General features: G+C 47.1%; 1 protein-coding gene across 5 annotated transcripts in view; it reads right to left on the bottom strand.

The window, feature by feature from the left end:
* MAP3K4 (mitogen-activated protein kinase kinase kinase 4) overlaps positions 1-16,461 on the bottom strand; it is a 149,253-nt gene that overhangs the window by 23,645 nt on the left and 109,147 nt on the right. For all 5 annotated transcript variants that reach the window (XM_070795605.1, XM_070795606.1, XM_070795607.1 and 2 more), the window contains 9 exons: positions 14,199-14,356; positions 10,456-10,572; positions 8,206-8,305; positions 7,942-8,025; positions 7,395-7,661; positions 5,383-5,532; positions 1,776-1,937; positions 1,227-1,360; positions 614-692 (listed from right to left, as the gene is read on the bottom strand). In XM_070795605.1, the coding sequence (XP_070651706.1) occupies positions 614-692; positions 1,227-1,360; positions 1,776-1,937; positions 5,383-5,532; positions 7,395-7,661; positions 7,942-8,025; positions 8,206-8,305; positions 10,456-10,572; positions 14,199-14,356 (1,251 nt within the window). The remainder of the gene's footprint in view (positions 1-613; positions 693-1,226; positions 1,361-1,775; positions 1,938-5,382; positions 5,533-7,394; positions 7,662-7,941; positions 8,026-8,205; positions 8,306-10,455; positions 10,573-14,198; positions 14,357-16,461) is intronic.

Genomic DNA, 16,461 nt, shown 5'->3' with positions numbered 1-16,461 from the left:
GAGCCCTGCTCAGGGAACCAGTGGGCAGCCTGGTGGCTCGGACGGTAAAGAATCTGCCTGCAATGCAGGCAAACTGGGTTCGACCCCTGGGTCAGAAAGATCCCCTGGAGAAGGAAATGGCAACCCACTCCAGTACTCTTGCCTGGAGAATTCCACGGACAGAGCCTGGCGGGTTACAGCCCATGGGGCCACAAAGAGTTGGACAAGACGGGGCAACTAACACTTTCACCTTCAGGGAACTAAGATCTCACAGTAATGCATGGAAGTCAAAATAAAAAAAAGACACACACTGAACTGAAACAGCTATTCCTCGCTCTTCATTAAGCTGCTAAAAAGCAGCACTTTATAAAATACAAAACTCACACATATTTTGTAGGTGCCAGGCTGCATAAACAACTGTATACTGACTTGGTCAGCTCAACAGCACTGTTATAAAAAGAGCAGGGAACGTCCTTCTCTGCTATTAGAGTGCAGTAAGGTCTCAGCATTAATATTACGATTAGGTGAAAATATTGAAGAACCACTCTCTATGTTAATAAAAAAAACTACACAATCAGAAACAGAGAACGATCGACTTGCTTTTTAAGGAAAAACGCTTTAGAATATCCCATACCAGGAAGTCGTCTTCTGGCAGAGCAGAGATGAACGAAGGCTCGATGGCTTGCAGGAAGTCAAAACCTTGAGTTGCCCACCTGTCACGCAGAAAAGTTCAACAGTCACAACAAAACAACCGAGCGAGCGCCACAGCCGTTTTAGTCTACTCAATGCTGAAAAGCCATCCCATTGGAAAATTATTACCTAGGACAAAACACATTCGTCTCTATCTGCCCCGTGTTCAGTACAATTAGAGGGCGTTTTGAGAAAGACGAATGGCTTCTTAGTAAAGGAACTGGCTACTGATTTCTTTTCCATTTAACACTAAATAACGGGTGTAAACTTTATGAGGAAAGAAGGAAAGAAGATTAGCAATTAAAAAGACCTGTCCAGGAAGAATGTGAACTGCTTAAAGATAACTCATTTTGGAACGATTACAAAAGAAAAAGTATTTCAAGAGTTATCGGAGTTTCTTTGTGGATAGGTTCATAAAAAAAAAAAAAAAAAAAACTGATTGTCAAAGAGTTCCAAATGCTTTCCCGTCATGTGCTCAGAAACCCCCATAAGCATCAGAATGGGGTGTCTCCAGCCCATACAGGGCTCAGGAAGGAGCCATCCTGCGTGGTCATTACCTGGGTCTCGTCCCTCTGCCGCTCTCACACTTAGTCAGGACGTAATTCATCCATTTCCGGGCAAAGCTTATATACTTGTCTCCTATCTTCTGTTTAAACTCGCCAGACATCAAACGAACAACTTCTTTATGATACTGTAAAAAGATTTCATGTATATCAAAATTAAGAAGAAAACAATTACACAAATACTTAACACACTGTATAATGCTGTTTAATTTTTTTTCTAAAAACAAAAAGCAAAAGCCAGTGAACTTTACATATGGTAAAAAGAGTATGAAGAGTTACAGAGAAAATAATGTCTTCAAGTGCAATTTCACAAAGGTCTTACTCATAAGCTTAAATCTAAAAACTGGGTAACTATCTGACAGTTTAAAAGTAACCCAACATTTCTGACATCCAGCAAGGGTGTAAGATGACATTCTGGACTAAGCTGTGATTACAATCACGGGATCATGAGATGTGCCGTGCAAGACTCCCAGTGCTTTCTGTCAGTAAGTTACAAAGCGGTGGCCAAACTGTACCGTGCTTTGCCTCTTATTTGGTACCTACCTCGAACCCGAAATTGTAGCCTTGGATCATGGCTTCTCGGTAATACTGCTGCAGCGTAGCAGACTCAGATTCATCAACTTCAGCATCAAATTCTGAAGTGAACATGTGGTCCACTCGGTCAATGGCATCACTTATTCGGTTGCAGAGCTCTAAGGCATCATTCTAAAGAATCCCAAACCATGATTAATCCGAAACGGAACAGATCACACGTCTGTCCTATTTTAGAGGAAGATTCCTTTCATCATCACACAGACACTGACCACTGTGATACGGTACAGTCATATTTATTTTGGTTATTCAAAAGTAATGACGGAAGAAGAAAACAAGTTTGGTGTTTTTACTTGTTTTAGGTATTCTTAAGGCCTGATGAAATACAAGAGCAAAACAACCCATTTGAAATACCATGCCTGATTACATGGTGGTCTTTGAATAGATGCTTACAGCCCAACATTTCTGCACATCAACCACAGCTGTGTCTCCCCTTGGTGCTTGCTCAAGTGTTAGCAGGATTTCAGCGCCATAGAGTAAACTACTGATATGTTTCTAAGAGACCTCTACAGTGTTATGAGTCACACTGTCCTTCTCGTCCCCCTCAGGGTGGTTCTCAGCTGGGACCAATTTTGCCACCCCAGGGGACACGAGCGATGCTGGAGATAGTTCTGGCTGTCCAATGTGGGGAGGGGTGGGCAGAGACTTGTGAAACCTACTGGCATCCACTGTGCAGAGGTCTGGGACGCTGCCAGACACCCTACAACACACAGTGTGTGCTGTGCTTAGTCACGCCTCACTCTTTGTGACCCCGTGTACTATAGCCCGCCAGGCTCCTCTGTGCATGGGGGTTTTCCAGGAAAAAATACTGGAGCGGGTGGCCCTGTCCTCCTCCAGAGGATCTTCCCAACGCAGGGATCGAACCCAGGTCTCCCGCACTGCAGGTGGATTCTTTATCATCTGAGCCACAGGACAGTTCCCCAAACAATTACTGACTGGCCCCAAGGGTCAACAGTAGGGGGGTTGGAGAGCCCTGCCCTAGCACAGGCTTTGTTGTCTTCCCTAATCAACAGTACAACAGCTCCAAACTCGGTTCCCTTTCCACTCACCCTTCAGTTCAGTTCAGTTCAGTCGCTCAGTCATGTGCTCAGTCGTGTCCGACTCTTTGCGACCCCATGAATCGCAGCACGCCAGGCCTCCCTGTCTGTTACCAACTCCCAGAGTTCACCCAGACTCACGTCCATCGAGTCAGTGATGCCATCCAGCCATCTCATCCTCTGTCATTCCCTTCTCCTCCTGCCCCCAATCCCTCCCAGCATCAGAGTCTTTTCCAATGAGTCAACTCTTCGCATGAGGTGGCCAAAGTACTGGAGTTTCAGCTTCAGCATCATTCCCTCCAAAGAAATCCCAGGGCTGATCTCCTTCAGAATGGACTGGTTCGATCTCCTTGCAGTCCAAGGGACTCTCAAGGGTCTTCTCCAACACCACAGTTCAAAAGCATCAATTCTTCGGTGCTCAGCTTCTTCACAGTCCAACTCTCACATCCATACATGACCACAGGAAAAACCACTCACCCTTAAACACACACAAATGTAATGACCCTTTCCCAACTGGGACTCCAGATGTGCTGTGACACGGGATTTCCCAGTGCTGTTTAAGTCTGGATGTTGGTCAAAACTCAATTTGGTGATGTACTCTCTGCTCTTTCTCTTTTCTTTTAATGTTAGCATATTGAAAATAAGCTAGATAACTCTCTAATGAATATCTATATTATTTATTTGTACATAACAAGCAGCTTATTTTGTTAACAAATCCTTTGAACTTGAGACGAAAAGTGAATGCTTTCGGCAAAACATTAATTGGCGCTGTGAGCAGGGTTTGTGAGACAAATGCCACTCTCCAAGGAAAAAGAGATTAAGCTTGATGAAGTTTTTATTCCCAGTTGGGATGATTCACCTTATTGCTCGTTAGCTAGCGAATGGGACGTATTCACTAGATTATGTGAGAACGAACCTTAAATTAAAGCGGGCCAAACTTTTAGAGGGCTTCCCTGGTAGCTCAGCTGGTAAAGAATCCGCCTGCAATGCAGGAGACCTGGGTTCGATTCCTGGGCTGGGAAGATCCACTGGAGAAGGGAAAGTCTGCCCAATCCAGTATTCTGGCCTGGAGAATTCCATGGACTGTATAGCCCATGGGGTCGCAAAGAGTTGGACATGACTGACCAACTTTCACTTTTCAAGCGAGTCCCCTATACTGTATTCCAAAATCTTCGATGACTCTCTGGGGCTTAGAATATGAAATTCAGAATCTCCCAATGGTCTGATTTTTGCCCACCTGATTTTTTACCAGCCGCATCCCCCACTCCTTCCCACTGTATATATCAGGATCCAACCAAACCAGACTGATGCTCTGTGAGTGTTCTCATGACCCTGATCCATGGACACCACGCCCCAATGTTTCTCTCACTGGTACCTTCCCAACCTACACCTTCAGAAATCCTCCCCAGCTGCAGTGCCTCCACGGCAGCAATCCCCAGCTGCTACTGGGAGGACCTAGTCTCCCCTCCTCTGTGCTGCAGTGTGACAGGTCAGATCCTTAAGGCTACACACTTTTCAAGCCCAAGAATAATGAACATCGTATACAATTCTGTACTCTCCAGAATTCATTAACTCAAACTAAAAGAAAAAACAAAAGTCCCCTGCCCTGGTATTAGAATGGGGTGATAATCTATAAAGGGGCCTTTGCTGGTAGCTCAGTAGGTAAAGAATCCGCCTGCAATGTGGGAGACTTGGGTTCAATCCCTGGGTTGGGAAGATCCCCTGGAGAAGGGAACAGCTACCCACTACTATTCTGGCCTGGAGAATTCCATGGACTGTACAGTCCATGGGGTCGCAAAGAGTCAGACGTGACTGAGCGGCTTTTACTTCACAATGTATAAAGGAGAATGTTTACAGCTAAATAAGGCGAAACAGACTGGCAGAACAAAAACAAACGTTTATCAAACTACTTGTAATTTCAAGAAGCGCTTCTTCAGGAAGCAAAGCTGTGATGTGACAGAAAACTGACGGCTTGTGGGACAGTGATGAATGAAGTACAAAATAAAAAGTGGGGGAAAATGGGAAATAATGGGAAGAAAAGGCAAGGCTCTAGCTTGTCATGAACTCTGAAGGCCTTTCTGCCTGTCCACAAGCCACAACTGGCTTTCTCTATTATCATCAATTTGACTGAATCATCTATTAAGTGAAACAATAAATATTTTTTTAAAATTACACATTTTTGACAGACGGTACCTCTAGTAAATACTGGTAACTGCTAAAGGAGACATAAACTGGGTTAGGAAGGAGGAGACCAGGTCCAATACTAACCAAACACGTGACCTTGAGAAGTCACGTAACTATTCAAATTTTCACCCTTTCCCATTCTACTGCTCCACTGTTCCAAGGAAGATGCAGGAAAAATCTTACTTAGACGTGGGAAAAGTGGGAAGAGGCAGAGAAGGGGGAGGACAATTTAAGAGTTCAAGTCCCTGGAATACTTAGGTTAGAACACACCAACTCTTCCCTTGCGTTGTACCAAATACAAATAAATTACAGCTAAGATAGAGGTGAGGATGAAATACCTTCAGCTGCTGCAAAGCTTTGGCGATGACGGGCTGACTGGAAGTCTGCTCCTGGCGTAGGGTCATGAGTCCTTCGATGGACTGCTGGAAAGCTTTTCTATGGATTATGAGCTGCGCAGAGTGCATGACAACTAGTAGAAGATTGTCCACCTGGGAAGAAAAGCCAGCACGGGGCTCAAACACAGGCCCAGTCAGCTGTCCGCTCTAGTTCAACCCCCAGGCCCCAAACACCACCAGCCCCGGGGCCGCCCAGCCAGCAAGCACCTGATGAGAAAGTACGTCTTTGGACTAGAGCCGTTCCCCCGGAGAAGTGCAGCGGGCACCGGCGGCTACACTCTCCAGCACGACAGGGAGAAATCCCACGGGATGGTGGACAGGCAGTGTCTGAAGTATGCTAGAACGCCAAGACACCGCCCTCCTGGAGCAGAGACTGAGAGCGTGTGTATGCACTGGAGCAGCGTGTGAAGATGGGAAATGCAGGAGTAAGAATGGGACGGGATGAGGGGCCTTGTATAAAACAGAAACCAAGACTGAACTACTTGTGCTCTTTAAGCGACGGTCACCGCGGTATTCGGAGTAGACCTGTGATGAGACGTGTGAGAGTGAGGACCACTCTGGAAGTGCCAAAACGAGCGCCAGACGACAGGGGCGGAAGGCGAGGCTCGCAGCAGGGAAACCAGAAGTGGGGCCCCGCGCAGAGCAGGAAAGGGGCGGTCAGCCCCCACCCAGGAGCCCGGCCCAGCGCAGAGCAGGAAAGGGGCGGCCAGCTCCCACCCAGGAGCGGCTCCGGCCCCATGCAGGGCAGGAAAGGGGCGGTCAGCCCCCACCCAGGAGCGGCTCCGGGGAGGCAGAGGGAGCCCACTGACTGCAAAGGCTTCGGGCCGGGGGGAGCCGCCTAAGTGGAGGAGGGCAGAGGCTGGACGTTTATGAACGGCCACATCCTGGCTTAAACACCGGAATGGATGGAACGCCAGTCACTGAGACAGGCGGACACATGGCGCTGGGGGCAGTCGGCCAGGCTGTACAGGCTGAGCTCAAGGCGCAGGTGTGCACTCACCGCTGCTCCAGAGCTGAGCACAGAGGTGGGAGGAGGCTTCTTACAGTTTGTGTGTGTGTGTTACCTGGAGAAGAACTGCTGTCTGATGCTGGACGGCAAGGTTCCGCTGCTCGACAGTGTGAACAGCTATGTGTATGCTCACATCCCCTCCCTCTGGGACCTCCACGCCCCTATCCCACCCTCTAGGCCATCACGGAGCACCGAGCTGAGCTCCCAGGGCTACACAGCAGCTCCCCACTAGCTGTCTGTCTTGCACACGGAAGCGAATGTATGTCAGTGTGATGCTCTCTGAACACAGCGGCCTGAGAGGCTTCTTACAGTTTTAGTTACTGAGGCACACAGACTGTCATAGGATCACTGCCAGGTAGGCAGCTGACAACCTGACTACGCAGAAGAGGGGAGTCAAGCAGCCAGTGAGAAGGTAAAAAGTTTGTCTTGTTTAGAGTGATTAGCCGCTAAATCAACACTTGGAGAGCTGAGATCTCTGCAACGACAAACTAAATGAGGGAGACAATTCCTTCCGGGTCACGGGTGGGTGCCTCTAACTTACGTACGTGGCTGAAGTGAGGAAAGATAAAAACATCTCAAATACTTCGGTACAACTAAAGAATTTCCCAGAATATTTTAGTACAGTAAAGAAACAAAATCATCAAAACATCAAAATCTAAGCAATACGTGTTTCTGGGACTTCCCCAGCGGCTCAGGGGTAAAGAATCTGCCTGCAATGCGGGAGACCTGGCTTCAGTCTCTGGGTTGGGAAGATCCCCTGGAGAAGGGAATGGAAACCCACTCCAGTATTCTGGCCTGGAAAATCCCATGGACAGAGGAGCCTGGGGGGCTACAATCCATGGGGTCAAAAAGCGTCTGGGACGTGACTGAGCAACTTAAACAACAACAGTAACAATAACAACACTGCCTCCAGGCAGGGCGGGGAAGGCGCGGCAGTGAGACGGACCTGCATGCTTCTCAGGGTGTCCACTGTCTCCACCGGAGGCACGACCTTGACAGGCTGCGCCTCCCAGGCGGCCCAGCTGGCCTCCGAGTCTGGAGTGCGGTCACCATGCTTGGTCAAAAGTAGATAGTCGTCAATTAGTGCTTCATCTGAATCTTTGGAGCAGTCCTTCCCTGTAGCTGCATTGAGTAACTGCAAAATAATGCTCTTCTCCTCAGCAAGAGCGTCTGGAACAAACACCTGCAAGTTTTCTAAGCCAGGAATCTGTACCTGGAAGAGAAACAATCCAAAATCCTGAATTAAAGAACACCATCTATTATAGAAATGTCACTGTGCATGTTTTGGGTTTTTCATCTGTAGCCTTAAAACAAGTTAGTAAGCATGAGGAACTCTGCTTCTCTGCTTATAGTACTGGGAAACCATGGGGCAGCCTTAAAACGGGGCCCACACATCGACTGCAAAGCCTACCACGTTTACTACCTACGTCTTTAAGTTGAATTTCTGTTTAGAGTAAGAAAGGTAAAATAACTCTGCCGCCTGAACTACGCACCTTAACGTACTGCTTTGCTTTCAGAACGTCCAGAAGGTCTCTAACCGGGGCCGAGAGTATGAACTCCGCAGCTATTTCCAGGTCCTAGGATCACAGTTACAGAGAAACTTCTTTAGGGTTAGCTTTTAAAAAAATAAACAGAATTTGACAGAAAACAACAAAATTCTGTAAAGAAATTACCCTTCAATTAAAAATTTAATTAATTAAAAAAAAAAAAGATAAAAGAAAAAAATAAGTAACAGCTCGTCAGGACTGTGATCACACCTTTCTCAGCATCTTGGCAAACCCCAGTGCCTTGGAGGCTCGTTCCCTGGCCTCGTGGAAGAGCTCCTTCAGTGCTCGGCTGACCTCTATAACCGACCTCCTGCCAGGCGGACAGAAACCCAGTTAGAATGCACGAGGGCACGCCAAGAAATACACAATAAAGACAGAGCAAATTCCAACTCACGTTAATAAAGACTGAAGATTTTAGAAACAAGCAATTATTACGAATGCACTCGAAATATGCTGCAGCTTGCTCCCCCAGTTTTCTAGAAAGTACTTCCAGAGACCAGGTGCACTGAACAACCTGCACAGGGCAGTGTGCCCCATTTCCTCAAAGCTTCACTCAGCTCCGTTCAGTCGCTCAGTCGTGTCTGACTCTTTGCGACCCCATGGACTGCAGCACGCCAAGCTTTCCTGTCCATCACCAACTCCTGGAGCTTGCTCAAACTCACGTCTGTCGAACAGGTGATGCCATCCAACTATGTCATCCTCTGTCATCCCCCCGTCTCCTCCTGCCTTCAATCTTTCCCAGCATCAGGGTCTTTTCCAATGAGTCAGTTCTTCGCATCAGGTGGTCAAAGTATTGGAGTTTCAGCTTTAGCATCAGTCCTTCCAATGAATATTCAGGACTGATCTCCTTTAGGAGAGACTGGTTTGATCTCCTTGCAGTCCAAGGGACTCTCAAGAGTCTTCTCCAACACCACAGTTCAAAATTAACAATTCTTTGGTGTTCAGCTTTCTTTATAGTCCAACTCTCACATCCATACATGACTACTGGAAAAACCACAGCTTTGACTGGATGGACCTTTGCTGGCATTTCATTAGGGTTTCATTAGGATACATAAAATACTTTTGCCACCTGATGCAACTGAGAGCTGACTCACTGGAACAGACCCTGATGCTGAGAAAGACTGAGAGGAGAAGGGGATGACAGAGGATGAGATAGTTGGATGGCATCACCGACTCAATGGACATGAATTTCAGCAAACTCTGAGAGATAGTGAAGGGCAGGGAAGCCTGGCGTGCTGCAGTCCATGGAGTCGCAAAGAGTCAGACACAACTTAGCGACTGAACAACAACATTAGGATAACTCGTGGAGCAGGAATTAGGTACTTGACTCTCGGCTCATAATCTAACTAAAAAGGAGCAGTGAGCCAGGAAATGTTTAACACCAGCACCCCCTAAACTATTATCTTGGGTGGTGTTTGCCAATTTTCTCAGTGTGGATACACCCATCATAGCAGTTTTCCATCCACCAACAGGACATCACTGAGCTGTGACTTGGGGGTGTGTACGACCCACAGGGGTGCCCTGGAGCCGGGACAGTCAGCCCCACACATCACTGCGTGTGAACCCCCTTTCTCGATCCATCTCCAGTAAACGATCAGAGCACTGTAAGAGCCATTCTCTAGTTCACCACCCCAGTGACTGAACTCGCTTATTCTGAGTCTACCATGTCAGTGCCCCAAACTGTAAGACCTTCTACGAACTGATTCATTCCGTTTCTCAATAATTCAGCATTTTCCCAGGTGAGAGCCTATGTAGTAACTTCTTTCTTTAATCCTGGTATAAAGACATTCCGGTGTTCTGAAGCCCCCAAATGTGTTTTCTATCAAATTCTGGAAGGCGAGAGAAAACACCTCTAGAGAAGTTAGTTCTGCCTTAGCACTTCTTCACGTTGACTCACAGGGTACCATTGATAACTGGCCACAAACAGCTCTATGAGTGGCACATAAGCCACAAAAACAGCACTTGAACGCGGCTCACCCTCAGCACTGTGCGCACACCACTGAAGAAAGCGCAGCAGACGAGCCGGCCGCGGCTCCACACGCTCAAGCTTCAAGCCCAACAGAAGGGGCGAGGCAAGGACAGAACAACAAAACGCACCAAAGGTCAGTTATGTGTTCACGGACCACTACAGAGGCTTTAAAGGACAGAAACTAGTTAACTAAAGACAGTCCGGAACACGTGAATGAATTCTACCCTACCAGTTCTTAGTCAACGTAAACGACACCGTCTCTAAGGATTAAACAACAGTCACCTTCAAGGACAATTTCACGTAAAACCATAACTAACAGATCACACGAAAAGAAAATACAGCAGTCACACATAAATCCCTTTAGACCTATAACCCACATTCTTCGAGCCCAACATGATTTGGCTTCAACAAGGGGCATATTGTAGGCTCACTGCCAAGAGTAAAACTACACGAAATCAGGAATGGGAGAGGAAAGGAAACGCAACTTCAACCTTATTTCATCTGAAGCGCTGCTGTCGTCGGCACTGGTCCAGAATTCCGCACAGCTCTCCTGTAAGCCAGACTCTAGAAAACTTCCTGTTGATTTCAGCAGCATTCCTGCAATGTCACTAAGGGAACAGAAGCAACAGATGTAAACCAGAGAAGAAAAACCGTCCCCACTCAGTCTAACTGGAATGAGAAACTGAGAGATTGGGCTGTTACGTCAACAGTTCAAAATCAATGACAGTGAGGCATCTCTTTTAACATAAAATCATGACTAACATGAAAAAGTAGAAATCGCGATTGTGGATTATCTACGTTTGTTCAACTACCAGTTTTTCATTATAAACCGTAAAGTCTTAAATTACATTCACAGTAGCTATGTAATTATTATGTTACTTCCATCTTAAATGTTTGAAATGGTATAAAAGTGGGTAATATATATCAATGACAAAATATTTTTAAAGGCTCAATAAACTAAATGATAGCATAAGAAACAAAGTGAATTCCTTAAATGCAACTGCTTTTAAAACTTTCCATCACAATTTTAATAGTCAATGAACATGAACTACTGCAATCACTGATGCTTCTCATCAAGTGTACAGTCTAAATATTAGGGTTAAAATGCAAACCCAAATGTATAAAATAAATCTAAATGAGTTCAGTGAAAATTCAACAACAGCTTACCGACCTCTATGATGACAGGAACTTATAACCTAGTGAAACAGAGCAGCTAAGTCCACAACCAACATCAGATGAGGCAGAAGGTAACTACTGGGGGAGCTGTCTGAGGGTGTGGGTTCAACAGGCCCTGCAGAACTGCAGGAACTAGAACAGCAGAGGGAAGAGGGGTTCTGTCAGGAGGAGCACGGACGAGGGAGGAGGGGGAAGGCAAGTCGAGGAAGAACAGAAAGGATGATCGAAGGGCACGAGGGTGTGTTAAGCAGGAGGCGTGTTCATGAAGAGAAACTGCAGAGCTGGAAAGAGGGGAGCGAGGACCAGGACGGTAACCCAGCCATGCCAGGGGAGGCCTTGGATGTCCTGCGACTGTGTGATCACCCTCTGGTAGGCAGAGAGGGTGGGCTGTAACAGTGACCAAGTGGGAAAACAGCCTGATTAAAAACATGCCTGTGTACAAGGATATTCAGGATAAATTATTCAACAACTAATCAGGATCTGTTATGGAGTGATGAGCAGCGAACAAAAGAGATAAAATTTCTTCAGTAAATGGAGGGGAAAAAGCAGCAATAAATCAAATAAAAAAGAAAAATAGAGTACTTCAACTATTGATATGTGCTCTGGAGAGGAAAAATTAAGGAAGAACCCTAAGGTGCTCTTGCAGGTAGGAGTTTCAACTTTAAATGTGGAGAAGATAACATCTGGCCAAAGACCTACAGGAAGTGGGGAATAAGTCGTAGAAAACAGTCCAAGCACAGAGATGAGCAAGCGCAAAGAGCCTGAGGCAGGAGCAGGCCGGGCCTAGGAAGAAAAGGCAGGAAGCCACTGCGGCCGCAGAGGACGCGCAGGAGAGCCCAGGAAATGAGGACACAGAGCTCGTGAAAAGCGAGACTGTGCCTGGCCTCCCAGGCCACTGTTTAGGTGCTCTCACTTTTACTTAAGTAAGGAGAACCACTGGCGTATTTCGAACAGAGGTAAAAATGGTCTGCAAGGAGATCAAATCAGTCAATCCTGAAGGAAATCAATTCTGAATATTCACTGGAAGGACTGATGTTGAAGCTGAAGCTCCAATACTGTGACCACCTGATGTGAAGGGCATACTCACTGGAAAAGACCCTGATGCCGGGAAAGAGAGAAGGCAGGAGGAGAAGGGGATGACAGAGGATGAGATGGTTGGATGGCATCACCGACTCAATGGACGTGAGTTTGAGCAAGCTCCAGGAGATAGTGAAGGACAGGGAAGCCTGGCATGCTGCAGTCCGTGGGGTCACAAGGAGTCAGACACGACTGGGCAACTGAACAACAGGAACAAAAAATGGTCTGATGTACAGTTTAACAGGATCACTGAGAATAAGCCTTAGAGGATGCAGGGCAAAAACAGACTCCTGAGGGAGCTGCCGCGGCAATACAAGGAAGAAATAACAGGCTGGGAAGAGGGGAAGCGGGCAGTGGTGAGTGGAGGTCAGATGCTGGTTACACCCCAGAGGGACAGCCACGGGGAATTAGAGATGGCGCGTGAGAGAAAGAATGGGGGCAGGGTTAACGCCAAGACGGCTCCAACCCGGGAGAAGCAGAACACCGCCGCAACGCGACGAATACCCAGAACAAGAACCGTGCAGGTGGGCAGCCCCTCAGCACAGGCAGTGATGGGGCCCCGGAGCTTCCCAGAGCACGGAACGTGAGGCTGGCAGTCACAGACCGTGCTGAAAAGGAATCGAAGGACAAGCCAAAGATGAAAACGAACACTGACAGGTACATGATGACGGTACAAAGAAATGAAATAACAAGAATGGGTAGTGAAATGAAACAGTAACCTTTTCAAACATCTTTTTTTTTTTTTTCAGCAAAGCTTGACAGACTGAGAACAGAAGATACAAATAGAAGAAATTATAGGTGAAACAGAACAATGGAAAACTAAGAGGGGCAAGAGACTTTGAAAATGGCAGTGAATACATGTTTCCGTAAGGCTGACTGTGGAAACCAACACGAATAGGAAACCAGGACAGACTGGGAACCCTGGCCTGAAGCCAGCTGAGCTCTGAGACAAGAGCAAGTTCACTGTTCACTCAGAGATGGAGGAAAGCGTAAAGACCAGGTGGTCAGGGCGGAAGAGTCAACACAACATTCTGAGATACAAAGAGACCTGCGGGCTGAAGACAGTGACTTTCTGCAGGAAGAAGAGAGCTCTGTAACAGCCGAAGTCCTGAAGGGTACACACAGAGCCGGGTGGGGGCAGGGAAGGAAACGTGAGCTGGGTATAAAAGAGCTCCTAAAAAGGCAACAGACGAAACGGCCGACGCGGCAGCGAGAGAAGGGGGCACCACGGGGTGGCCGCAGGTCTTAGAGCCAGGGAGGAGGCCCGGTCCCCAGTCCCTCAGCAGGGGAGCAGCCTACCACAAAGACCACATACCTGACACCTCGCTCTCAACACTCAGGTGCCTGCACTCGAGAAGACACATTCGTGTCCCAGAGCAGACAGACCAGTGAGCACTCCCCCTTGCTTCATGCTTGTCCTCTGTTTACGGTTCGATTCCTTCATCATATATAAACACCCGGTTTATAAAGAGCTTCTGTGATTAGCATAACATTCCCAAAACAGTGTCGGTGAAAACATCTCCTGGTAGGCTGCAGAAGTGCCCACCAAGACGGACACAAAGACTGATACTTGCAGGCCTACTCCACTCGTCAAGAGGCTTTAAATTCTCCCCCTTTTATATAATCAAGAGGGTGCGTCCTGTGGCAGGATTTCTCTACTTCAAAACTGCAGCGCTGGGTGGACAGCTTTTCTCGGGGGGCGGGGGGCACACTGTCCTGTGCATCGTGCGATGTATCCCGGCGTCCCTGGCCTCCACCCAGCAAACACAATCAGAACTGTTCCCGACACCACCACACGTCCCGGGGGCAAGTCACCCCCGGCAGAGAACCACTGCTCTAAGGATGACAAAGCCCAGGAGAGGGGCACACGAGAGGTACGAATGTTTGTCATTTTCATGTAATTAGACACTCGCACGTGTAGAACGGAACCGGGGAGCAAACCAGGAGCGAGAAAGGAAGGCAGCCACGCAAGGATTCCTACCAGAAAAGCTTTCCAGCCTGTGCTTCTCCTCCCCGGATGTAATGGGTTATTTCTTTGGTGAAATTCCATTCTTCTTCTAACAAATTTTTTAAACTATGAGATGCTTGAGGTAATTCCTGTAGCATTTGGATCCAGCTTCTCATGTAATCAAAATATACCTTAAGATACAAAAAACGCAAAAGGAGATATTTGAGAACAGGATTCAACAACTCACAACTTTCATCCCTGTTAACATGAAAATTGTAAGTTGGACAAGAGGAAGGGGGACCACTCAGGCATGAAGTGAAGCGAGATTCTCCATCACTACTAACTGAGGTCTAAATAGGATTTTTCTTTAATTGTATAACTCAACTCCTCAGCAACTGAACATATTACTCACAACTGTTGCAAGTTACTGGAGAAGGCAATGGCACCCCACTCCAGTACTCTTGCCTGGAAAATCCCATGGATGGAGGAGCCTTATCGGCTGCAGTTCATGGGGTCGCTAAGAGTCTGACACGACTGAGCGACTTCACTTTCACTTTTCACTTTCATGCACTGGAGAAGGAAATGGCAACCCACTCCAGTGTTCTTGCCTGGAGAACCCCAGGGATGGGGCATCCTGGTGGGCTGCCGTCTGTGGGGTCGCACAGAGTCAGACACTACTGAAGTGACTCAGCAGCAGCTGCAAGTTACTAAGAAAATAAAACATTCACACTGTACAGAAAAAGACAATGAAGTAAAAAAAAAAAAATCAAAATAATAACACAGAAATTTTCATGTTTAATATACTGTGAATAATATTCGTTTAAGAGCGTGGGACCTTTATTTCTTTAATTACTTAAGTTTTAGATGGTTTCTTACATGTTGTTGCTGCTGCTGCTAAGTCGCTTCAGTCGTGTCCAACTCTTAGCGACCCCATGGACTGCAGCCCACGAGGCTCCTCTGTCCATGGGATTTTCCAGGCAAGAGTACTGGAGTGGGGTGCCACTGCCTTCTCCATCTTACATGTTAAGAGGAGGCAATGAGCACACTTCTTCCCACTATTATGTTCCAAGCATCCACATTCTCATGACATAATTTTTCAAGGTTTATGACATATAAATTATGATCTATAACCAAAATACTTGATTGTTCTAAGGAGGAGTTCATGTCCACCACAGTTCATCTTCCAACAGCTTTCATAGTGCTAAAATTCTTGTTTTATCTGCTGCTTAGCAGGGTTTTACTATGATGTACTTTTTCTCAAGACAGGCTCACAACTGTTATTTTATAAAACATCACTGTCTGTGGATTCTTTTACTGAAAGGATACCTTGACTGGGTATAAAATGTTTGAATTACACATCCTCTCCCTCAGAGCCTTGAAGACTTTACTCTGGTAGCTTCTAACACCGTGAGTCATGTTAGAATAAACAAAACTGCTGACAGACTGATCTTCACCCTCCCCACCCCCTGAAGGCAGCTTCCTTTCCCTGCCTGGAGGTTTACAGGCTCCCTTCTCCAGGCCTGGATCCTAAGGACCTTAGCAGGCTACATCTTAGGGTTCTCTGAAATGAGGGTTTTCTGAGATCCAATAATAATTTTCAGTAGGCAAAAACTCTGGAGTTTTTCACTTAAAGAAAACTATCTTCTGTTGTATCTTTGGAGTTTCTGGGTCCTCCTCCACCTAGGCAATCAGCATGAATCGCCAGTCACAGGTCCATTATGAACATGTGTAGTGGAACCTGAGACTTAACAGGTCTATGCCCATCTGATCCCAACGAAACAGGTCTTTTGCACATCAGGCTCTGGACCTCCCTTTCCACTCCTGGAGGGCAGCTTCATCTCCCTGGCCTCCCTGAAACTGTGCTGTCCTGAGAGCCTTCTCAAGGGGCAGCTGCCTTACAGAACACGGCAAGGGCTGCCAACGGTCGCATCTTTGGGTATCCCGTTGCTGCTTTCAAACCAGCATCCTCACACAGCCTTATTTAAAAACAAAAGCAACACTCTGCCCCTTTAAGGTTTCCGTGATCAGGAATGCCCTGGACGCCCCGTGTCCGCACCATCATCTACTGATTTTCCACGGCCCAGAGGCAGCCATCACACAGCAGCCTGCGCTGCGGCCTTCTCTCCGTCCCAGGCTCAGCTGTGTGACTTAAATAACATCTGGGGCACCCCCCCCCCACCGATTCAGTTCCATTCTCCGACTGCCTCTGGTTCCAAGCACCTTTCCTCCTCTCTGACGAGCTTTCCTTTCTGATCCTAGCATTTACCAGAACCGCCCCAAACCCAGTTCAAACGTT

The sequence above is a fragment of the Bos indicus genome, chromosome 9 (genome assembly GCF_029378745.1).
Source record: "Bos indicus isolate NIAB-ARS_2022 breed Sahiwal x Tharparkar chromosome 9, NIAB-ARS_B.indTharparkar_mat_pri_1.0, whole genome shotgun sequence".
In the NCBI taxonomy this organism is placed as follows: Eukaryota; Metazoa; Chordata; class Mammalia; order Artiodactyla; family Bovidae; genus Bos; species Bos indicus.
This window is presented reverse-complemented; position numbering and strand designations above follow the sequence as displayed.